The following is a 25,078-nucleotide window of genomic DNA, read 5'->3' on the forward strand; positions in this document are numbered from 1 at the left end:
GGAGCTTTCAGCTGTACCTGATGGTCTTCATCGATGAGAGAGAGAATCTCCATTTATTGATCTTATGCAGCTAAAGGCTCAAAAACCAAAAAGGAACATTTTATCATGTAAATTAACGTCAAGGTCAAGAAACTTTTGTATTCGAGAAAACTAAATTCTGTTTTGTTTTGGGGTTTGTTTGTTTTTTTTTTTCTTTCGAAATAATTAGGTGAATCTAAATATCAAAATTATTCCTGTGCTCGGAATTTGCTGCACTGGTTGGATTAGGGGTTATGTCGTGAGATAGGGACAATGAAGTGACGAAAAAGAAAACAAGGCTGGTCTCTCTCAAACAGAACAATATGGTTTGGTATGCAGCGGTAGTGATGAAGTTAATCGCTTGCTAAGCTAGTTTTCCACTAAACTGAGTACCGTCTGCTCTGAAAGGGCTCTGCCAGCAAAATGACACATCAATTAAATGCCGCTTATCCCCCTTTGCCCTTCCACCGCACGGCTCAAGTCTTTATCCACAAGTACACACAATCAATACACTGCGTGGGTCATTCATATTTGCAATGTTTTGCTTTTAAACTACCTGTGTCTGAGCATTAATCATCACAAAGGGTCAGGAATGGGTTAGGTGGATTGTAAATAATACAGTTTTTCCACAATGTTTGAGATTACTTGTAATATTGTTCAGCTTGATAATATATTTTGAATGGTGGCTAAAATAATGTGGCGTTTTGTTTAACATTCAGGGAAATGAGTTAGATGAGAGAAGATCAATGATGCTCTTAAATCTGTCACTTAAATGCAGGCCTTGTTCGCTTAGTTTAAAACCAGCATTGTGGGGTTGCTTCCCTGCTGTCCGCTCTGTTGCAAATGTTTAGGCATTATCATTAACGTCCTTTATTTGGCCTCCACACTGTTAAGGAGTCAGATTGAACAATGTTGGGAGCTGATGCACCAATGAACACTTTTTTTTTTTTTTTAAATCCATGAGTTCTTTGTCGGTGTTGCTTTTGCTGCATAACCAACGTTAGCATTAAGTCCAGAAGAACTGTTTCAAGCTCAGCATCGGATTTCATTCCTTTATTGACCAAGAGCTGTCTGCAGCAGTGGAAAGAAACCCTTTTTCTCCATTTCTTTTCTCCAGCGTCTTGTGTTGAAGCATGCTGAACAGCGCTCCCTGTCCACACTGGTTTGTCTCAGATACTGAGTCCCCGTAGCATCCACTCTGCTGGGAAGTCTCATAGCCTGTGCTATTTGTAAATTCAGTGACGGCTGAATCTTATTGGCCCGACTGAAGGTTGAGGTAAATATTGGCTGTGCAGGAATAGAAAACTAACAAATAGGTCCTTTTATGAGAGCAGAAATATTTTATGTTTAACAAGGGTTTATGTACAGGGAGCAGCAGAGTGTCAAATGATTCCTTTGGCAAAAACTTTATTACATCTATCAACCTGATGTGAAAAATGAATTTAAATTTTGATGAGGGCAGCCATTCCTTTCCTGTAAATGTACTGCAGCGAGCAGAGCTTCCTCGGCTCTCAGTGCATTCCTCACGATGCTGCATCACTCTCTTTTATGTGCCCACACCTTCTGCACTCGTAAGACAAAGCTCCACTGCCACAGGGTGGGAAATGACTCCTAGCTTGTGTTAAGGTAGTGAAATGGTCATCATTAGACGTCGTCATTATCATCAAAGTCTCATCAGCTGACAGACAGCTGAGAGACACAAGCTGAAGGATGAGCTCGGTGTGTGTGTGTGTGTGTGTGCGCTCAGGGCTGATGGGGGTGAAATAAAAGGACATCACTGCAAGTCAGTATTTCCTTTGAACATTGTTTCTGTTGCGTTTTCACAGCTTTTGTTTCTGTCTTTTGATTTATTTATTTTTTAAATCTAAAGACACCCAGTCAGAGAAGCTAAATGTGGGCCGTGATTTTAGTCTGCAAACCCAGCTGAATTTGATTTGTCTGCTCTGTAGAGCGGTTCAGACACTTCTGCAGTCACCAGCATTTAGCTGTGCCACTGGACTTCACTTGTCATGTGTCACGTCAACTTACTGCTTAATACAAACATTAATATGAAGGAATAAGTGAAAAGCTGATTAAGTTAAGTGTTAAGTGAAGTGACTTGTTTCTCTGTAGATGATGCACTTTGCTACTATATTCCTGAAAATTAGCATTCTTTTGGTGTATTTTGACAAATGGCGTGTTGAAACCGGTTTCTGAGGTTTATTTTGACAAGGAAATGTCAAGAATACGATTCAAAATATTCACAATTTGACATTCTTGGGTACTCACAAGAATCCAAAGAAAAGCTGGGGCAAAGGAAGAAAAAAGTTTACATCTCTGGTAAACTGTTCAGGTTGTGTTGTGGTTTTTGTATGGAGGGAATGACATGAAGCCAAGTGAGCACAACGGAGGTTTAAGTCAAAGGAGAAGAGAGCAGAAGGCAGTTCTGTGAAGAAAGCAGCTCTTTTTCTTCTTTTTCCAGCGTTTCCAGTGTTTGACAGCAGAGTCATGTTTCATCCAACAGCTAGTGGGGACTCAGAAACGGCACGCCTGCCGAACGTCTCCTCAGCTCCAACTTTCTCCCGGCTGACGAGCAAAAATTGTGGCATTTCGCCATCCCCTTATTGATCGGCCTGGTATCGCTGTCATTTATGGAAACTCCTCCAAGGACATGGACCGATCGACCCGAGGAGATGGGGCATCACTTTCTTTCTTCCTGTGTCGTCCTGTCTGTCTCTTTTGTTTCTTTTTTTTTTTTACTTTTTACTTTTTACAAAGCTGCCCACACTGCAATAGTTCAGCACTGTGTTAAAAGGAAGGTCATTTACGTATATATAGTTTCATATTTTAATGCACAGTAGATGATAGATAATAGAGGCTACAGTATGGGGAACTATTGCCCTCACTGGATGCTGTCATCTTGAGGTGGCCATATGGCTGCTCTGGGTCCCCCATAGTACCCTGACTTCCTCCAAAGACATGAACTTTGTGGTAATTGGTGACTGAATGTGTTTTAATCGTTGTTTGTCAGTCACAGATAGACTGGTGACCTTTCCAGGGTGTCCAGACTGATATCAGCTGGGATTAGCTGCAGCCTGTCGGGATGGAGGGATTAATGGTATAGATAATGGAGGATGGAACAACAGTCCCATCTAACAGGACTTTAACCAAAAAGAAGTCACCTTTGTTTTATCTTCAGTGTTGGCGTCTGTTTAGAACATGATGTGAGAGACGTCTTTGACACTCCTGCAGTCATGCATGAATTTCCCTCAGCGCCGCTTCTTTCAGCTCACTGTTCTGTTTGTTTCCAGGTGTTCCAGTGTCTATTAACAGTGAAGATAGAAGGACATGCTTCTCAAACCAGAAAAGCCTCAACAAAGACAGCCTGTCCTTGCTTTAATTGTCAGGCTGTATTATAAAGTCACTGTAAGTGCAGTTTGGGTGTATAACCAAGGACAAAGTGTTGTGGCTGTTGAAAGGGTTAAATCCTGAGCCAGACTGTGTGTGTACCTGCTGCACGGCACATTGACAGAGAATCATAGTTTCACCTTAAGACCATTTGTGACAACAGTGTAGGAGTAAGCATTGCCTGGGAGGAGAGGTTGGAGGGAACGAAGCCGCCTCCATCTTGTGTACCTGAACATACATGCCCAGTCTGTCGTGTAGTAAATTTGCTAAAATATAGTTTACTCACATAAATCCCCGACTTTTTTCTATGCACTCAAATATTATCAAAATCTCGAGCCCCCATTAAAATAATATGAGCTTCTGGCAGGTTGCTGCCTCTGACAATAGGAATTGTTAGATGAATGAATGAATTTTTTGCAGCCCCTCCTGATTTCTTCTAGCACCCTCATTAGGTGTACTCTTGTGATTTTGACTTAAATGTCTGAGCGGCTGAGACTGTTGTTGTTGACCAATCACCTGCAGGACTGATTCCTTTTTTGTGTTCAGTTTGAATCATTAAACAGCTTTTTCGGTTGGTTTAACATGCTAATGCACAAAATGAAGATGACTAACCTGGGACACTTTGGACCTTCTGCAGCAGAAATCAATGACAGTGATCTTGTTCCCATTAACAGGCCCACACAATCGAAGGAGGGGGCAAGAACTTCCTGATGATAATGTGTCTCATTTTTCCTCACTGAGTTCTGTGGCTGTCAGCAAAAAACAAAGTGTGCGTATGGGGAATAAACAAATAGGAGTTTTAAAAACACTAGTTCGTGTCAAGCTAAATCCTTTCTTCTCTTAGCAGGGCATGGCGATGCATAAGAAAGTGGATGTAATTGTTTCAGAGAGAGCTTTTTGCCGTCTTCTTTCACTAATTCTGTTGATGGACTTCAGTCCAAAGGAGTCCACGGCTGTTTAGCACCACAGCACAGTTCAGTGTGTTGAATTATTGACTGGGGGTTTTCAGAGAGGCAACACATGGCTTTGTTTCTCACGGCAGGCAGAGAAGCTCAGGGACGGGTGTGTGTTGGTTTTTCATGTGGAAACGTAAACCCTTTTCCTCCCGTTCTCCGTTGTGCTGTCAGATTACAGCTCTCTGGATGGCTGCATGTATTTTTGGGACGGATTTAAAAGGTCAATCTCATACAGAAGAGTTTTCCTGTGTTATTTTTATCCACAGCAATACATGGCATCAACCAATTTCTAATTTATGACTGCGGGGCATCACTGATGCTTCTGAGCTAATACTAGAAACATCAAGGCCCGGACTGGAATTCACTGTACGCAGTAATACGGTGGTCATTAGCATTTCTCTGCCTGCTTCATGTCTTCATTATAGCTGATCTGTAAGCTGATTTGAGGAAATGTATGATGCAATAAATGAATGCTGTAAGCTTTGACAAGGCTTTGCCTATACACTGAGCCACGGCAGCACTGAAACAGTATTTTACTTTCTTTAGTTTAATTTTGTACCTCACTTTAAGTATCCGTACTAGTTTTCTTTTTGTTTACGTCTGTTTATTTATTCAGGAAAATGCAATTTAACAAAATGTAATAATTCAGCACATTTCAAAACAGAGGTAACAGAAATATAAAGTTACATACAGATACAGAGAAAAGCCAAACAGTATGCTTCAATGTAACTACGGGGAGCAGATACAGGAAAAGCACACAGAGATGATAAAGAGATAAAAAAGAGGACATTACATAAAAGCAAATCTGTATCATTTAAAATATGTTACCAATACTGCCTTATCTGCAAAGCCGAGGGGCTGCGATAGAAGAAGCGCAGTCACCTTTAAGATTTAAGCTTCAACGTTTGAAGGGCCCCATCCAAAGAACTGACTGAATACTGGCTGCTGTGGAGTTAATATTCCTGTTATGTAGCTCGTAACCAGGTCCTGGGTGGCTTTAACAGTCTCTGGGGGAGCTAATGAAGGAAACAGAGGACTGGCATGATGTCATGCTGTCTGTTAAAGCCAGTAAGAACTGAGTTTATGGTTATTGCAGTCAAATTTCAGTATCATAAAACACCAAAGGAATGAAAGTCGAATCAAATTCAGCCAGAAATTCATTGACTTACAATGATTGTGTGTGTTTATGGGGCTTTATTAGGCTCATCTGGATTTTAAAGTTATCAGCCTCCCATTTATTTTTTTTTTTCTACTGTTTTACTGCTTTCTTTCCAACGTTCATTTTCATGTTGGTCAGAAAATTGTTTCCTCTCTGTCCGTCGCAGGTTATCTATGCACTAAACACGAAAAACGACGAACACGAGGCAGCCATCGCCACGCTGAAGGAGGCCCACGAGGAGGAAGTGCAGCAGATCCTCTCTGAGACCAGAGAGAAGATTTTGCAGGTTTGTGCCCTTTTTCTTCAGTTATTCTTGCTTCGCATTTATTTTTTCATCACCAAAAAGCTGCTATCTCACTTTTAAAATTCTAATTCTGTGTGTGAGAGCGCTCCTTCCACTTTGAAGAGGAAATCCAGGAAAGTTCATTTTTATTCGTGCAGTTTGGGTGGAAGGGAGCTGACTTGACAAACATTTGAAGTGAGGGAATGCAGTTCTGTGGGCGTAAATGATTAATTTGAATAAGTAATACAATCAATTGCTGCTTCCAGGCGAAACTGACGGGCTAGTTGTAGTTTCCGGTGCAGCTGTGAAGATTTAAACAAGCGGAAAGATTTCTCTGCAGATCTCATCGCAGCAGATCCACTGGATACCCAAGAGAGCTGAGATCACGTTCAAAACAAGCTCTTCAATATTTAAAACGCTGAGTATTAATAATTTATGCCGATATTTCATCACTCCTAATGAGACCTGCTTCCATGACAGTAGCTAACCTCCAGGAGATAAAGTCATGTACACTGACATTTACTCGCTATGTATTTTTCACACAGTCCAGCAGGGAGATGTTTGCCAGTGTGCTTCAAACGATACCTTAAACTCGACCACATGTAGCATCCCATTTAATCTTTTAATTTGCTTTTCATAATGAGCTAAATCTCGACAATATGTGAAGTCTAAGCTAGTCTGCTCTAAAATGCAGTATTAATGAAAGCTGAAGTCTGAGTCACCATAAAGGCTTTTATTTACTTCTGTTTTTATTATTTTCTGTCCTGTTTCTGGGTTTGTCACAGTTTGTTTGGAATTTGACTCTTTGACTCTGCAACACAAACCATTTTTGAACATTTCTCAGTCATCACATCTTTTTCAATTAAGAAAATTTGTCCTGTGGTTGTAGAAAAAGATTGAAACTGAAAATTGGAGGATACTAAATGACTCCTGCATGTATGTTCCAGTACAAGAGTAAGATCAGCGATGAGATGGACCTGAAGAGGCGGATCCAGTCTCTGGAGGAGTCCATGGAGCTCCATGAGAGGATGAAGAGACAAGCGCTGGCTGAGTTCGAGAGCTACCGCCAGAGGGTGGAGGACATGCAGCTTTGCACCGAGGCTCAGGTAGGAAGAGGAGCGGCGTGCCGCGGTGTTTGTGTGTTTGGTGGTCAACCACTGTGCTCTGCAGGACGCTGCCGTCACAGCTGCCGTCCACACTAATGTGTGTTTGTACGTCCTGCTGTGAGGCTGCAGAGTCGTTCTGTCAACATCACTGCTTCCTTCTGTTCCTTTGACTCGTTTTGTTGTAGAAACAATGATCGAAAAGGTTATGAGATTTAACACACTTACGTACAAACCTAGTCACACACGCCTCTATTTCCTCCCATTGTCTTCCTGCGCTAGATAGAAATTAGTGCCAGCTCATCATGTTTGGTAACTGTGGATAAACTGCAGAAAAGGTAGCTGACTGACAGCTATCTGTGAGCCAGTGCAGTCATGATTCTTCTGTGGCCAGCTGGGAGAGCTGCTGCTTTTTTTTTTAGCTGTAGCTTGAGATTCATGAAACAGGAGAAATGAATGACACTTTCAGCAAGCTGGTTTGAACAATTGGATTTAATGTCTCCAATTCTCCCCAATTCTCAGACGCTTTTTTTTACTTTTTAGCTGCCCACTGGGTATTCACACCATCCATTGCACAGGGAGTGCTTTGTTTTCAAGGGCTGGGTTTTTATAGGTTGTTTTTTTTTTATTTGTTTTTTTTTTTATTTCTTCTTCTTTTTTTCAAAGTCTTAGCCGGTGTGCATGACCTTTTCCTTGTCTGTGTGAATGGAAGTTGGTGAACACTGTTACAAATTGATCCAGTGGATGATTGATGAGATGACATTATGGGAGAGACTTATATACACAGAAGCCGGAGGAGGTGCAGGTACTGTGAAATAAAGGGATAAAGAAACAACTGAATGGAGGAGTTTGACTGACACTGATCAAAAAGCTCACATAGTGCCATAAGAGCCTGATGCTGCTACAGACCTTGATGATGTGGTAAGAAAAATCCTGCCAGTCACACCCTCACCTTTCTGTTTTCATTTTTATTGAATTGATTGCAGCTTGCGAGATCCATGACGCACTAAATTCACCATTGAAATGAACCTTTTGAGCTCGTGTTCAGGTACAAACTGCACCTAGTGGTTAGTGCAAGTGAATGTGTAATTATCTGCTGCTTTAGTTGATGAAATTAGAATTTCAGACTGTGCAGCCAAACTAAATGAAAGGTGTGATCGTGAATGTAAATCTGGAGGTGATTGTTCAGAGTTATCGCTTTTGAATATTTGAATCAATAGGTGTCTGACTGATACTGACATTGTTATCTTCAGAAACAGATCGACAGCCATTTCTTCAAACGGTCGGTTTGTGTTTTTTCTGCTTTGCTGCTTTCTTCTGCTAATTTAGAGCATATTGGCAGGCAGAAGGTTGAATTCCCCTGACCCACAACATCTCCACATCACTGGCTTGGAGTGAGAAGCCTACCAACCCATATATCAGTCATCCTCTCAGCTCAGGCCTTTATTCCTGTCTCCTCTGGCAGCACACGCAGCGCGTGGTGTCAATGTCCAGGGAAGTGGAGGAGATGCGGCGGTCCTTTGAGGAGAAGCTGCGCACGTTCAGCCAGGCCCAGGCCCAGTTTGAGCAGGAAAAGAGGGCTGCTCTGGAGGAGCTGAAGGCCCAGCACAGACAAGAGATCCAGGAGCTCCTTCGCAGCCACCAGAGCCAGAACGCCAACTACAGTAAAGACCAGGAGAAACTGGGGCAGCTCCATAAGGCTGAGGTAACACAGCAGCTACTAAAAAAGTAGAGCAGTTCCTGAAAGCCACCGCAACAAACTAAATCACCCCGGGAAAGACCAGCAGAAAGTGGGACAGCAGTGATTACTGACTTATTAGCTGTTTATGTATGAGGCAGTGAGCTAACTGCTGCCTCAGCTCTCAAACTTTTTAAGGAAGCACTACATGTTTGTCTCACTTTTGTTTTTATTGACAAATTTCAAAGACCAGCTTTCAGCTCTACCAAAACAAGCTCTCCTTTCCATGTCATGCTGATGTGTTACAGGTGGACTCTCTGACAGAGCGGGTGGAGGAGCTGAAACAGGACAAGAAAAGACTGGTTGAAGAGTATGAGGCCAAACTCAGCAAGGTAAGACAGCCAGTCATTTCAGGCTGGAGCATTATGGTGCATCAGGCTCGAATCAAATCTAAGGAACGGAATTATATAAATTCATGTGTATATAAATCTATAAATATAGAAAGTTAATCAGTCAATAATTCTGCAAAAGCTCAAGTTTTACATTACTATAGCTGTATGTACACAGCTTTAACCGTGTTATCTCATCTGGAACTACTGCAGTTCATTCCTTCCAAGGTGCTGTTGTACTTGCTCTATAAAACATCCTTAAATATGTCGCAGATAAGAAAGGCAGAGAATTAGCAGGCTTATGTTGACCTGACAGGAAGTGAAGCTGAGATCTGCAGAAATGTTTACAGCTACAGCAGAAGGGCACGATTTAAATACCTCAACTTGCAGCTATTAATTCCAGCAGAAACCGTCATCAGTGACAGTGAACACTGTGAGCCAGCTCCTTTCGCCCTCAGCTGCCACGTGTGTTGACTGCAGGAGCTCCGTATTGTGACCAGAAAGCTCTTGAAATTATTCAGATTGGATTGGATTGCTCTGCAGTGATGATGATGTCACACATTTTTTTCCCATCCTTAAGGCTCAGACCTTTTATGAGCGAGAGCTGGAGGCCATGAAGCGAAACCAGCAGCTAACTGCCGACAACTTGCTGGCGTGGAAACGCACAGAGGCTGAGCTGCGGCGGGAGTTTCAGACTCAGGAGGCGGCGCTTCAGAAAACTCTGGGCAAGCTGAGGGCCGAGCTGGCCAGGGTAACGGACGAAGCCCGGGAAAACAGGGAGAAGTCCCACAAACTGCAGGCGTCTCTCACCACAGCTGAGAGCACCATCAAGGTGAGTCCACCAGGTCACATGGTCCGTCTGTCAAACAGTGCCAGAACGTCCTGTAATATACTCCAACTCGTACTCTGGCTCAGGCTTTTATTGGCTGCCTCCTAATGTGTCTTCTAATAGCCAATATTATGGAGATATAAAACACAGTGATTATCTGGTGCAAACAATATAAAGTGTAAGAAATATCACTTTGTGTGGATACGACTCGATACGAAGTACGTTCCTCTGTCACTTGTCCAAACCCTGAGCCAACTTACTGACTATAACCACCATCCAAACATGAAACATCTAGACATCGCTTGAATCTCAGCAAATGAGTGGCTTTAAAAAATGACAAAGTACTGTTGTAGTATGATTTATTCAGATTTGCTTAACTGGAAACGCAGAATTTAAACCAATCATCTTTTTAATGATGAATCAGCGCTCTCACTGCTATATTTCACAGCCAACCCAAAATAAGTCATCATCATACATTTTCGATTTTCCTTATGCCATCAGCATGATAGCTACTGTCACATTTTTCAAAGGTCATTTCAGATAGAAGTGTATATCACTCCAATTTGTCTGTTAGATAGCCGTAAATAGCAGGTGTACAAGACAGCAACAGACACACGAACTCTTACTGTGTTTTTGTTGTGCGTGCACGTGCGGCAGCTCAGCCCTCTGACTGAACTCAGAACTCACCCACCAGAGACACAGATCCTCCTGCTGAAATATTCTGAACTCTGACCGTCCCAGTCGGATTCACGTCTCACTCTAATGAATCTCCCATGCAGAATGAACCCTGCGAGGCATAATGCTGCCCTCCGCAGTCAGATATTTCCTCTTCATCTTGTATTTTCACATACAAACCAGTGCAGTGTAGACACTGAAACTGCCCCTCCATTAAGTAAAAAAGAGACTTGAAAGTATTAGTCCTTTAATTTAGCTGCTGCCTTCCACATCTGTTTTCATCACAGGAAAATGCGACATGCTGACTGCTTTTAAATTACCACACAGACTAAATCCATCTGTGTCTTCCAAGTAGCTGGTGAGGCCAGAATGTCCAGTTATCAGCCTAGTTAGAAAGCGTTTTCATTCTCAATCACACACCTCTAAAATCAGTCCACAAACATTACTGACAACGTTGTTTTGATTTGCACCAATGACACAATAATTAAAAATTTACGATTTCTTGGGATCGCAGATGCTGATCCGACCCAGCAGACAAGAAACCGATCACCAGCAGCATTAGATGCTGATGCTGAGTTGAACTTAGAATGCAACGTCAACGCCAGCGCAATGTCACACACCTAATTCCATAAAAAAATGTTTCCTCATCCCTGATACATGTGTTGGAATTGTAGTTTCCAAGTTGTGCAACGTCTGTGGAGTAGACTCACATGATTAATCCACTGTTGAAAATAAAGTTGACATGTGCTCTAGGGGAGTTGGTTAAGTAGGTCTGTTTTGTTGTTACGATATGCTCTGTGGTTTCTGTGAAATTACCACTGATTACACAGGCAACGGTGCGCACCCCCCCCCACTTCTCTCTCAGTGTTACTGAGAATATGATCAAGGTCAGCGGTGGTTGTGGTGAGCCCTGGAGTTAATAATTTCATTAGCTATCAGAGCAATTAAGTGTAACCCAGATAAAAAAAAAGACAACAGAGCAACACAGCAGAGGGTTTGAATCCAACTTCACCTGACAGCTCCTCTAGATTCTCTCATTTGGTGCGAAGATATGAGACGAGATATCAGAGGGTAAAAAAGAATCTGATCTTTGACAGTTTTTGTCTTTGATACGACGCAGAGCTGTTATAATGTGCTGTGAATGTGATATCACAATAATCTCCCAATAACAGCCCGAGTCCATGAACGTATCGCTTAATCCTCCAACTCCAGATGAGAGCTTCTTTGTTGAGGGATAATAGATTTTAATTTAACCTTAACAAGCTCACAGCAGATGAGTTAATGCTTTACTAGACATCTCACATCTTGTTATTCCTCTTGCCTATATCAATTGGTTTTTCACAGGGGTAGCATTTTGCTGAAGTGGAGTGATATTTTTAGACACTCTTCACTAGATTTCTTTTCACGCTGCAAATTTAACAAGTTAGATCAAATTAAAAGTCCCCCAATCTCAGGAGGCATAATTATTATGCTGGCACACTTAATGGGTAGAAAGGGCATCAAATATCAACACTGATGTAAAGTGCTTGTGGTTAGTGTCAGAATGCCCGAGCTGTATTCCTTTAGCTTATGATTTACTGGAAAAATCTCCAGAGAAACACAAGCAAGTGATCACTGGGCATAACCAAGACAGACGTAATTAATGGCCGACTGTTCACGAGCTTCCACGGGAACATGCATGCCAAATATTACAAATAATCCCACAAGTGAAGTGCTTCTTCTGAAGCGGTGGTAAATTGCTGCTGTCACCGTCTCTGGACTAAATACTTCAGTCTCAGGTAAAGCCTATCTGGAGCTGGTTGGTGGAGGCTTTTAGTGAGATAAAGCAATAAATCATCCCAAGCACACTTTTCAAGCCTTTTATATTTAAATGGAAATGCTGCATTCAGCCAGGTCCAGTAAGGATGACTGACAGAAGTGAGGCTGCGTGTGTGTGGGTTTTTTTTTTTAATATATTTATTTAAAAATGAACAGAGGTGAATTAGAGGCAATGACTAAATGTAGGCAGCAGCGGGACTCTTCTTTTAGTCCAGATAAATGAAGACAGATACAGTTAATGAAGCTATTTTACCCCTCTACCCCCACCTCACACACACACAGCTTTCAGAGTCTACAGGTAGATTATATTCAAATGTAACGTGGATCTTAAAACCAAAACTAATTTTTCTTACTGTTTACAAATTTCAGATTTTAAGGATCAAAAGCAACAATTACTTGATCATACTGGTATTGATCCAAATATATGTTATTTCTCTCCATTGGATGTGTTCCTTTAGGGACAACCAGCCCACCTTCACTCTGCTCCTGTATCCTTTATGCAATTATGTCTTAATCAATGTGTGTATTAATCCACGGTCTCTTGTTGAAGTAGTGCTTGCTAAAATTTATAATCCACAGGTTTTTTAAGAAATTACTTTCACTTAAAGAAATGAAAGTTCACATTCCTGACCTGTTTTAAGTAGGAACAAGTTGGCTGGAATAGTTATTCACTTAGAATTTAACAACCTTTTAGAGAAGGGAGGATTACTCCTTTTCCAATAAAAGCTAAGGCTTTCACCTCACTGTCCTCAAAATTTTTGTGCTTTAAAAGCGAAGTTGATCATCACATAACTTTCAGTGCTGTGTGGATGCTCATTTGCCATCACAACGCCATATTCTGCAAATTCTACACAAACCTTCAATGGACGAAACTCAGACTCTGTGACCACTAAGCTTTATAAAGACCGTCAGAGATCCATAAAGACAGTGAACAAATACCTGCAGTGACCTCATCAGGGGAATCAGCAGTCACACACACACAGACTTTAGTTTGTGTGACTCCTCAGTGGTTATTATCTCACTGAGATTTCATTGTCATAGCTGTAGCAGCAGTAATTAAGTTTGAGGCAGACCGTTTGATGGGATTGAAAGATGTGAAATTGCCTCTCATGAGTTCTTTCAGACTGCTAAATCATACAGCTCCTGTGCCGTGTGTGTGTGTGTGTGTGTGTGTGTGTGTGTGTGTGTGTGTGTGTGTGTGTGTGTGTGTGTGTGTGTGTACCTCAAATCCCTCCCTGAAGACTACTTCTTACAAACAGCAGTCAGCATTTACATACTTGATTGTCATTATTAGTAGTGTGCCACCAGTATGCATCATGTATATTTTAAAAATGATAATAAGAGCCTTTCGAGCTGTTGCCCAATAACAAAAAGGTTGGGGGTTCAATTCCCAGGCCTGAGAGCTTCCATGTTTCTGTCTGTTGGATTTGCTTATTTATACATCTAGCAGTTATGGAGCAAAATTATCCTTCATTGACAGTCTATCTATAGTAGTAGTAGTTGATAGTAATATCTATTCTAAGCTTCTATTTGCTTTGTTTTTGGTCTCCACCATCTCCTAAAGGAAATATCTTACCACTCTCTCATCACTAATTGTATCTGTGTGCTATAACAGTCAGTAAACGAGACATTTATTCTTTGCTCTGCTGTGTTCTGCGCTGATATTATTCCTCCTCAGGACTTAACCAAGCAGCTGGATGAGGTGACCCAGAACTCAGAGATTGTGGAGATCCGTCAGAAGGAAGCTGAGTGTGAACTAGAGGCAGCCAGAGACCGCGTTCAACAGCAAGCAACTGAGATACTGCTGAAAGCCAGTAAGACCCCGAAGCTCCCCTCTTCTCTCATATGGATTTGTGGGTAAAATGCTCATGAGCACTTGCTCCTGTGCTACCCTCAATCCTCTACCCTCATCTTGAATTTGTCATACATATCAAATCACAACACATCAAACATATCCACTAACAGCTCCTCTTATCTTGTCTGCTGCATTGTGGTGTGTAACTCTTTAATGGCACATTGCTGTACATCCCAGTTAATGGTACCCCCCCCACACACACACACACTCTCCCTGAGAGGCTGACAACATCCTTCCTACATCAATTATGCCCGTTTTAAGCTGCATATGTGAGAGAGAGAGTGCTCGCATTGAATAAATTGTTGCATGTTAGAATCTGATTTAACATCTCTTCATGTGGCTCCTTCACTACTTTCCACAGTATTTTCCAACAGCATTGCATAAACATTACTGTCTGAAATGTTTGAGCAATAGCAGCAACTTAATGCAGAATTATGCTCAGCCCATTAGCTCCCATGAGCTCCTCATGCCCAGTGAGAATGCTTTATCACTTTCCACTGAAGCTGCATGCATGTAAAGAGACACAAGTCAGATGGAAATTAATCTGGTGCACACATCTTTCATTTGATTAATGATTACTGTGTGTGCTCACTGTCTCTATAAACTCAATGAAATAAATACAACCCAGCTTGTATTTGGAAGTCTTGTGAGCAGCCAATAGTTTTGGTTTGTTCTATTAGTGATTAACATGATGTCATCGAACTAAAGTTACAATGGATGGATGAGATTGGCTGTAAATGTTGTATTTAGAAGAAAAGTTTATTTAAAATGAAGTTATCAGTTCCCAACAACCTCTGCTCCATCTTCCATGTCCAGTACAAATGGCATGATGATGGATATGTCACTTACGACTGATTGGTTTGGGCAAAACAAAAGAAAGTCCCCCCCCCCCGCCCCCCCTCCTAACATCGTATCGGACACAAGCAAATTTACTTCAAAGACAAAACTTAATGTGAGTCCAGGACCAAGTTATGAATCAAGATTTGCTGACTGCAGCTTTGTTCAGCACGTCTGCAGTCCTCTCATGCCGCTGGGCTCCGTCCTTTCATAGGTCAGATAAGCAGCCTGCAGGCCACCCAGATGACTCAGGAAGCAGCCATCAGGGACCTGGACAACGAGCGGAGCCGGCTGAAGGACAAGGTGGGGAGGATGGAGGAAGAGAGGGAGGCCCTGCAGAGCCAGAGCCAGGCCCTGGATGAAAGACAGAAACAACTGATCCAGTCCCTGGAGAAGGTACGAGTGCTCGGTGGTGCTGTGTTTAGTATTCACAGCAGGCTGGAATGGCTGTGCTTTGAATAGCCAATAAGCCATCAAGATGCTGTGACCAGACTTCTCTATATTCTTTGCTCCATCCTCAAAACAAGCAAACCAGGAGGACATTCTGTGCTCTTTGGTCCACGAGTCATTGGTATGCTACTTTCAGATTAATTAAAGCGCCCGCATTGTAAATTTTCCAGTGTCTTATTTGATGTGCTGATATCCATTAAAAAAAAAAAAAAAAGATTTTGAGAGCCAAAAAGAATCTCAGTGTGGTTTTAGATCTCCACTCTCAAGCTTCTCTTTCAAGGTCAAGGAACAACAGGTCGATGAATCAGTCTGTGTAGAGGCTCGAAGCTTCTTTTCTGATCGGCCGGCAGTTTTCTGAGCAATCTAATGAAAATATAATATATTTTAGTTCAACACTCAGACAAACCAAATCCATCCAGGCTTGATGGATCCACTGCTGAGAGGCTCTGCCTTTAGTCTCTATTGGACTTGAACATTTATTCAGCACCTAATTTCACAGACAGAGAAGCCAGATTGCTACATTATAAAGTAGGAAGTTTGTATTTTTCCTTGCTTTGTGGCATGAATACCGCAAAACTTCATCTGGGTCATCAGTCATGGCTGTCATCATTCTTTCTCCTCAGTAATCGCTACAATTCAGGCTATTGGAGGGAAAAGCCAAAGAGTAAAAGATCATTTGTTTGGGCTGTGAAGCGGTCCTCATGCTTGTCCAAAGCTGAATTATTACTTCGCTGTGAGATTGTATTTCTTTTTTCTTATTCGTCTTAGTGCTGCAACACTGAATTTTCTGTGACTCTACAGAGCTAATAATCCCCCCGTGTGCTGTTGTGAGATTCTACCCAAAGCTAGTCTTTGTAGATGTAAAAGAAAACTTAACATGAATTAGTTACATTTCAATGAGGTCTTACTTGAGAAAGCTGTGGCTGTGCAGTGTGAGCAGAAGGACTCCATCTTTCCTTATCTCCCTGTCATTCCTGTCTCTTTCTTCCCTTCGGTCTTTCACCAAAGAAAGGAATTTCTCCTGAATAAATTTAAAATTCCTTGTAGGCGAAAGAGAGAAAAAGATGGACCTGCAATCATTAAAGATGTTGAAAGAGTCAAACCTGTCCATCGTTGTATTGCATACTGTTGATTAAGAAAGGTGAGCTGCTCCTCTTTTTAAAAACCAAGAAGCTTAAAGGTCAGATGATTTAAGGAACAGTGCAGTCAGCAGACGGTAAATGCCAAGTGCTGCTGCTTCCTGTTTGTTCTCTCATCCATCTCTGACATTTGTGCTTTGTAATCCTCTGGGAGTAGGTAGAGCTGTCCCACTGAGCGTGGCTGCTGGTAATCTGAACGCCTTTCTGATAATGAAAGATCTCACACCAATTAGACTAAACAGGACCTTATTGTTGCAGCAGGAACGTCGTCTTAGATTTCTGTTTTTGTTTTGATTATTGATTATCAGATTAGTGGTCAGAGGAACTGAAGATTGTTACATTCTTGTAATGTTGCTGAATTTTTTATCAATAATGCTGTGAATGAACAAACTGACTCAATTCTAAAAGTTGTGTATACGTTACAATAACACAAGGCTCGGTTTCTCTTTTCTTTTCTTTTGCCTTTTGTTGCTTGTCCTCAGTCTCCACAGAAAGAGAAATGAGTCTCCCAGGATGTTTTCAAGCCCTGTTGTTTATCCTGCATTGTGTAATTGTTCCCCTTCAGGTCTGTTGTGTGATATCACTGAAGTCTTGCTCAATGTGACCAGCTTGGTCAGTTTGGCAGTTCCTGGTGGAATTCAGAAACAGTGCTGGGTCTGTGGCAGGATGATTACATCCCTGGTGGCGTAGGAAAGCCTTTTTTTATTTCTTGCCAGTGTCTGATGCTCTGCCACAATCTGTAGTTTTAATGGAACTGGTCAAAGAGAATATAAAGTGTGCATGTTTTTGTTTTGTTTTTTTTGTTGCCTGAAAACCTCATTGTTTCTTTATCTGTCGCTAAAACAGGACTACATGGATGAAAGAATCCACCTTTTAGTTTATCCTCCTGAGGACTCTAAACCTTCACTCATCCTGGCCATCAAACTCTACAAGATGAATATAGAAATCATCTTTTCGTCTGAGAAAGCTGCTTCTGTTGTTTGATCACCAAACATCCTTGTTGTGTCATTTTTCTTTATACAACAGCAAACATAGCCTTAGCTAAAAAAAAAAAAAAAAATCCTCCCCTCACGATCTCAATCCAGACTGATGGATAGGTGACCATTCATCTAAGCCGCCTCCCCTCTGAACCTCTACAACACTCCCATGCCTCTCACTGCCAAATGAGTGAGCTTAAACAACAACCAGTCCCATATTAACAGATGTGAGTCTGTTTTCACTGTCGTCGCAGCATTTTGAGGTGAGCTCAGGTGATAACAGAAGAATATGCAATATTCAGCTGAGTATGCCGGAAATGTAATATTGAATTCTTTAATTTATTCCTAGTTATCCATGTGCTCCAACAATATCTCTGTGAATGTCAAAGTAGAAAGTGTTGGAGCTGAACTACCTCAAAGCAAAGAGCTGAAACTCTCGTGCTGTTTTTTGTTACAGTAGATATGTCAGCAGAATGCCTGACGAGGCCAAAAATATCTACAATTGATTTGAGTCTCATCTCATTGGTAGTCAGATAATTTCTCCTGGCACTTCAACAGGAAATATCCCCGCAGAGCGTTTGTTGGATTACTTTAGGAGTCTTCCTTTGCCAGTTGTCAGCTCAGGTAATGATAATAAGTAATGAACTACTCCCGTGTGGCTTTTCTGGCTAGATCTGGCTTAAATAAATGAGCTATAGATTACTTTTTTAATCTCCCAAGAAACTGTTTTCTGTGACCTTAGCCTCGGTGCTCTGTTAGTTGTTGTAGGTATCGTTTGTTCTCGTCGACCTTTTTGTGTTTTTGTTACACAATAAATGGAGCTGAGCAACAACTTAAATTAGCAATTGTTTCTTTCTCCTCAAAGCCGCATCCTTTAGCTTTTATCCATTATCAACACTTCACCACTCCCCTCATCTGTGTCTGTTTCCCCTTCAGTTCAGAATTTGAAGGCTGCTGTTCTGTGGTTCACACCAGCCTATCAATCCACCCGCCAAACCGCTGATCGGATATTAAAGTAAAACAATCATTTTGTAGTGACTGGTTCACTTCTTTGAGAAATTCAGTATTTCTGCCAACTCCATTCATCTTGACCAACATAGCAGTAACGAAGAGGCGCTGGAGCTTATGAAGAGATCGCAGAACTGCATCTACTTCTCCTGATGGCATAGACAGAGACTTTCAGTTGGTGAGGTTATGTAGTCAACTCATTACAAGGTTCATTCTCCAAAATCGGCAGCATGGCGCCATACTGGTTAGCCCTGTGCAGAGTCTCCATGTTTCCTCCCACCTTACGAAGACATCATGTGTGGGTTAACTGGTGACTGAGGTCTGAGTGTGAGTGGTTGTGGGTCTCTGTCTGTCTCTGTGTGTTGACCCTGTCAGGGTGACCCCACCCTCACCCAGAGTGAGCTGGGATTGGCTCCAGCACCCCCCGAGACCTGGAAACGGATAAGCAGTAAAAGATGAGTGAGTGAGTGCCCCAAAATCAATAGCTCTATTTTCAATGATCCCTCCTGGAGAGTCAGCCGCCAGATTTGGTGTTAGATGAAAAACACATTTCAGTCTGAAGTGGGGCGAAGATGAAAATAGAGACTGAATTGAAGATAGTGACAGAAAGAGTGCAGTATTGATTCCTTGGCTGTTGCTCAGTAAACATTGGAAACATGGCTGAATAATACAGCATATGGTACAAATACTGTGTGTGTGAGCGTACTTTAAACGTGTGTGCATGCATATTTATTTCCTGTGTTTGTCAGACCCTGCATGAGGAGAAGGTGTCCCATGAGAAGGATATGAACAGCATGCAAGCTCAGTTCGAGGAGGAGGGCAGCCAGATGAAGGAGAGCCAGGCTCGAGCTCTGGAGGAAGTCGCCAAGAAGAACAGAGTGACCCTGGAAAATGCTCTCAACAGTGCCGAGAAAGAAAAGAACCGCCTGCTGGCTGTGAGTGCGCACACACACACACACACACACTGACAATGTTACACAAGATAAATCAGCGTTGTCCATTTCTATTGTGATGAAGTCTGTCCATGGCTGCAGCTGCTGATGATGATGAACCCTATTTTTCTTCTGGAATACCTGACACACAAATAATCTAACAGATCATAAAGATGTTCCTGCTTTGATGAAAACAAAAGAATCCATTTCAGTCGGAGATGATGAGCTCACTCTGCACGACAAACAGAAATATGCAAAATTCTTTTTTTTTTTTTTTTCTTTTCAAATTTTGCAGATTGCAGATTGCTGCGTCTTGTGTAATCAGCGTTTATTGCTCAGAGCCAGAGAAAAACGAACAGCTGTATATTGTAATTGATGCCGCCTCCTGAAGCTCAGGGCTCAGCTCAGGCCGTAAAGACTGTGTCCTTGGGACATCTGTTTTCTGCAGCGATTACTCTGTACAGGCACCGAAGGTGAAAGTGAATTTAGCACTTTGTACTTCTGCTCAGTAACAATGCATTTGGGTGTTAGCTCTCCGCTTCAGTTTACAGTTTACAAAAGTTTGCAAAAACCGGCAGCGCTTTGGTATTGATCTCCCAACTTTATACAACCTGAAAAACCGTCGGCTCCATGAAGGTTCACTGAACTTGACTTTTCTCTGATCAGAAAAGTTTTGCTTGCTCCTACATTTTATTTAGAAGGTTAGTTAGTTCACTCATAAGCCGTCAGCACAGTGATAAGTCACACTCGTCGTGAACTACAACCAACAACCTGTTGCACTTATAAACTCAGGTCATGATCCTTTAAACATTGAGATTTTTTCCCCAGCATTCACCAAATGTCAGCACTGCTCCATATTTATTTTCATTATTCCAATCCCCTACCTTGGAATATGAGATCATTTTGTGTGGGTATTTTTCCGGAGTAAAAAATCCCGACTGCATCACCACAACCTGACTGGCTGATTCCAGTTTAGCTACGGTTATATATATCACTCAGGTAGTATTAACGGTTGTTTACCTACCAGACTAAAAGAAAAGAAATTCAAGTTCCACACCAAACTTAAATCCTTCACTGTCTCCAGCAGTGGAACACACTGAGTTCCTTTTCTCAGAACCCTCAATATTTAATCGCTATGAATACAGAAATTAACTTAAAATCTTTCCAGGGTTGACTCAGTCAAAACACAAGCTGTCGACTCTCCGTCTCCCTCCGTCCTGGACTTACTGCCTGCCAAAAGATTTGGACCTGTCACAGCACTTCAGTCTGTTGGTGTTATATTAAATGAACTGTGATTATGAATGACAGAGCTCCTGTGGTGTCTGCATATGCTTCAGTTAAATCAACACCAAGCCAGCGATCACGTCTGTCTGCATATCGAGGTGTACTGACCTTGTTTGGAAGAACACAGATAATGAAGGACATTTCTAACCTACTGGAATATGACCGCAAATTCTCCACACTGCAGCTGGAAGCTGCTGCAAAGTCCAAAAAGTCTAATTTACTTCACCAAAGACGCTGAAAGAGACTTCAGTAAGCAGTCATAAGCCTGCGCTCCAACCTCTGAGCTAATTCTACATTGTTCACTGTTTGGACCATCTGCTAGAAGAGCTGGAAAGGAACAAATTCATTCTGTCTGCTTCGAGAGTCTGAACTGTGAATGTGTTGTCAGTCTGATGCTTTGGCAGTGGAATGTAGACGATGTCCTGTTCTTTGTTTCCTCTGAAGCACTTTGTCTTCAAAAATACATCTCATCCTTAGATAACAAAATGGAGGTCCAACACGTTAGTGCATCTCTAATGAAGAATAATTTACATCATTAAACTGATTTGGTTTAATCTTCAGTGATACGTTGAACTTGTAACTAGTTGTAAGATGAAGGTAGAATAGTAAATAGTGCAATATGCCTTAGGTGAGTGTGGCAGAGCTGTACGGTTTTTATCTTTATCAGAAAAAAGAGCAGTAACATCTGAAGTGGCCAAGCTGTTGCGGTTAATACTGGCCAGCCCTTCACTGCAGGAGAGGAATGAGTCAGTTCGCAGCAGGTTGATGACAAAGAAACAAGATTAAGAAGATGACTGAGGAGGGGGAGGGTTAGGTTTTTTATCATTACATCCTTTCTCATCGTCAACAGGTGCAAAAGCTGTTCTCCTGAAAGATTCAGCTCCACAAGCAGCTTCTTTAACGTACTGAACACAGATTTGGAATTTACGTTCTCTCTGCGCAGGGAATAAAATTAATACAGAATTATATGTAGGCATGACGGGTGACACAGACTCACAAGATGACTGGAAAAAATTGTACTGCAGAGGTTGTCTATAGACCAAAATACATCAAAAGGGCCTGTGAGAGTGACTAAGAAGCTGGAAACCTACTGACGTGGGAGTACATTTCTATTTGTCACCTATAAATGTCATCTAGGACGCCTCAGAGCACACGTTACCTGCAGCAGCTTCTGTAGCTGAGATAGTGTTACCTAAAAGGATGTGAAAACAAAGGAGGAGCAGCCTGACCTGTGAGTCAGTCAGGCGACAAGTTTAATGTCATGCTAACCCTAACCCTACTCCTCCAGATTTGGTGCCGTTGTGCAAGAAACGAAGACATGCTAACTAGATTAACATACAAGTGTGGAATGTGTTAAATTTCAGATTGTAGAAATCTAAAAAGTTGTGAAAAGAGAAGTAGAACTTTTTCTGTGGTTTTATTTATTTATTTAACATTTTTATCTGACGTTTATTTCCAAAATCAGGAAACGAAGGCCTGGAGAAAGTTTGGCGGTCTGAAATTGAGAAGGCTGCAGGACCCAGAGAATTAAATTCATCACTGTACTCATAAACTGAAGACATTTATTGCACATAAAAGTGTAACAGGAGAGTATAAAGTGGAGTAAAGCAATCAAAATTAGGGCAGAATGATGTGATGTAGAAAGAGATGGATGTGAGCACGGGCCGAGGGACGTCGTGTGTGTGTGTGTGTGTGTGTGTGTGTCTAAAACTTCTGGCATAAATATTTCACAGCTACTTACTTAGCAGAGAGTGTGTCGACTCTAACAGGGCTGAAGCTCATACATACAGCGTATACTCTCTTCTTAGATGGGACTTTTATGCTGCTTGTCTACTGCATATTCTATGTTACATATATTTTTACCTTTATTTTTTATTTTTTTTAGTTCCTGGGAAGAAGATGTGTTTGAGAGTGTTGACGTTCACTCAGCTAAAATTATTCAGCAAATATTCAGCAAAAATAAATTCATGGGGAAATTCCTTTTTAAGGTCCTTCAAAGAAAACACCTCACTGATATCATCATCAGCTGCAATCCAGGACATTTTTATCTTTTTTTTTTTTTTTTAAACATTGACCACACAACCTAGAAATTCAAAATGGCTTTAATGATTTCATAAAGAGACAAATCCTACAGCTGTATTACCAGAACAGTGTAATGTATATTTAATATTCCATCCCACAGTCTTGTATTAAATGCTCCCATAGCAGAACAGTACTGTAATATATAACTGTCAGAGAAATGGCTGGTAGTTTTGTTTAGTTTTTTTTTTTTTCTTAAATGTGAAAATACAGATTAATACATCCTTCAATATTGTGTTGTCCATGCCAACAACATCACTGGAGCTATATGAGTATTGAGTGCCTCGAGGTAACACAAAGTGCGACAACAGATACTATACAAATAAAGTGAATTGACCTGATTTGACCTCCCGTGCTCTTCCTTAATTTGTTGTCTGTTTGCACAGACCATTGTGTTCGGGGCTGTGATGAAATAAGCTGCAGCACGACGTCCACAGCTCAAAACAAAACATCAAAATCCTAGTTTCATGGTGTCCCGATATGAAACGCTGTAGGATTCCAAACTGGGCCCTGGGACACGTTTAATGAGCCTGAGGTCTAGCTGTTCCAAACCACGGCCCACCACTAATTTGACTGCAGCCGAAGCGTGCAGTTCCACCAGCCTGAAATAGCCCCGTGATGATGCCGAATCTCGACAGTCCTATATTCCAGTCACACACAGCCATGTGAACGCGAGTGATCAAGTATTCTCTTGCATCAAAGTTGCATAATGAGGAACTTGTTTTAAATGATATTCCAGCGCAGAGCAGATCAGAGCTGACAGCTGCATTAAGAGAGGAGTGGTATGCATTTCCATAGTGATTGCATATGCATTCCATATGGAGTAGCACCCTGTGTGATTTCCTTGGCCTCATGTTCTGATCTGCACAATAATCTGCCACTGTTCACTCCCGCTCGTGGTTTTGCCGTTTCTCCGGTGCAGAAATGCCAAACTGTTTCACCTGTTTCATATATTCTCTGCTAAATCACGGCTCAGACAGATGAGTCTCCGTCTCTCCATTCCTCATCACTTGATTCTTTTAGTCTGATCCCAGTTATAGCACGTCTCGTTAATCATCTTTTCTTTCATTGCTTTAAATTATAATGAGTGCTGTCTGTGAGAGGGCTGGGCTGGTTCTACCTCGGTCTCGCCCTCTAAATGGAGCTGCAAGGACATGCATCCTGATGTGTCACATTAGATTACGGTCCTCCTGACCGGTGACCAGACGATTCCCCCCACATCATGACTTAATGACTGCTGTATTTCAGCGGCCAGTCATGATAACATTTACTTGTGATGCTACTTCACCTTTTCCAATCTCCATACTGTGAGAGGTAAAACTCTCTTTTATGTTACAATACACATAGCAACAAGGTTTTTAATGAGATTTGCTGGCACTTGAATCTTTTGAGTGAATTTTCAGCATTTATAATTACTATAACTAGAAAAATGTAGTCTTTCCATCTTTCCAGTGATTAGCTGGTCTCCTCTCTTTAAAAATGTACTTATCGATATTTTTATGTTAGCATTGGTTCAAAAGAGCATGTTTAAAGTAAAAGGTTTCACCCACTCTGATTTATCAGCCACCTCTGCAGTTCCTCTCCGCTCTTCCAGCTCATTGTTTTGGATTTTATGGGCCACAAATGTTTTGGCTGACTCTCACCACACTCATTATTCTTGTTTCCTGTGGCAGCAGTCAGCTGTTTTCAGCATAATGTACCTGATGTACACTACCTGCCAAACACCTAACATCAGACACAGAAAGAGGCAGTTAGCAAAGAAATGTTGAGGCACTTCCCTCTGAGTTAGTGGAGGCCACGACAGAACGGAAATGAGACGCTTAATGAAGCTTTCATTAATCAGGTGGACACTTCCACACCTGCAGATGAAGGCTACTTTCCCTCTAGCTTCCTTTCTATTTCAAATAAATGGTTGAAAACAGAACGATGCAGCTTTAAAGTTACCAACAGGAATAAGTTAGCACATCAGCTGGCTCTGAGAAGGCAATTATCCTCACAACAGACTAAACAACACGTAAGAAAGTTCCTGAGCAGAGATAGTTGTCCAGAGTCCTGATTTTTGCCCATTTCACTGTTCGATTTTATGAGAAAAGTCTTTCTCCTGTGGGAGAAGGAGGCTCCGGGCGAACTGTGGATGGGAGAGATCTTCCCACATATCGAGTTAGTTTGTGCACAATCAGCAAGAACTGGCCCATTCCTGACTTTTTATGGAGCAACATCAG

General features: G+C 41.7%; 1 protein-coding gene across 2 annotated transcripts in view; it reads left to right on the forward strand.

Annotated features, from left to right (window-relative positions):
• fam184ab (family with sequence similarity 184 member Ab) overlaps positions 1 to 25,078 on the forward strand; it is a 95,084-nt gene that overhangs the window by 36,068 nt on the left and 33,938 nt on the right. For both annotated transcript variants that reach the window (XM_029496232.1, XM_029496233.1), the window contains exons 2-9: positions 5,687 to 5,806; positions 6,751 to 6,909; positions 8,372 to 8,611; positions 8,893 to 8,976; positions 9,554 to 9,805; positions 13,974 to 14,109; positions 15,202 to 15,383; positions 19,311 to 19,496. In XM_029496232.1, coding sequence (XP_029352092.1) covers positions 5,687 to 5,806; positions 6,751 to 6,909; positions 8,372 to 8,611; positions 8,893 to 8,976; positions 9,554 to 9,805; positions 13,974 to 14,109; positions 15,202 to 15,383; positions 19,311 to 19,496 — 1,359 coding nt within the window. The remainder of the gene's footprint in view (positions 1 to 5,686; positions 5,807 to 6,750; positions 6,910 to 8,371; positions 8,612 to 8,892; positions 8,977 to 9,553; positions 9,806 to 13,973; positions 14,110 to 15,201; positions 15,384 to 19,310; positions 19,497 to 25,078) is intronic.

The sequence above is a fragment of the Echeneis naucrates genome, chromosome 24 (genome assembly GCF_900963305.1).
Source record: "Echeneis naucrates chromosome 24, fEcheNa1.1, whole genome shotgun sequence".
In the NCBI taxonomy this organism is placed as follows: Eukaryota; Metazoa; Chordata; class Actinopteri; order Carangiformes; family Echeneidae; genus Echeneis; species Echeneis naucrates.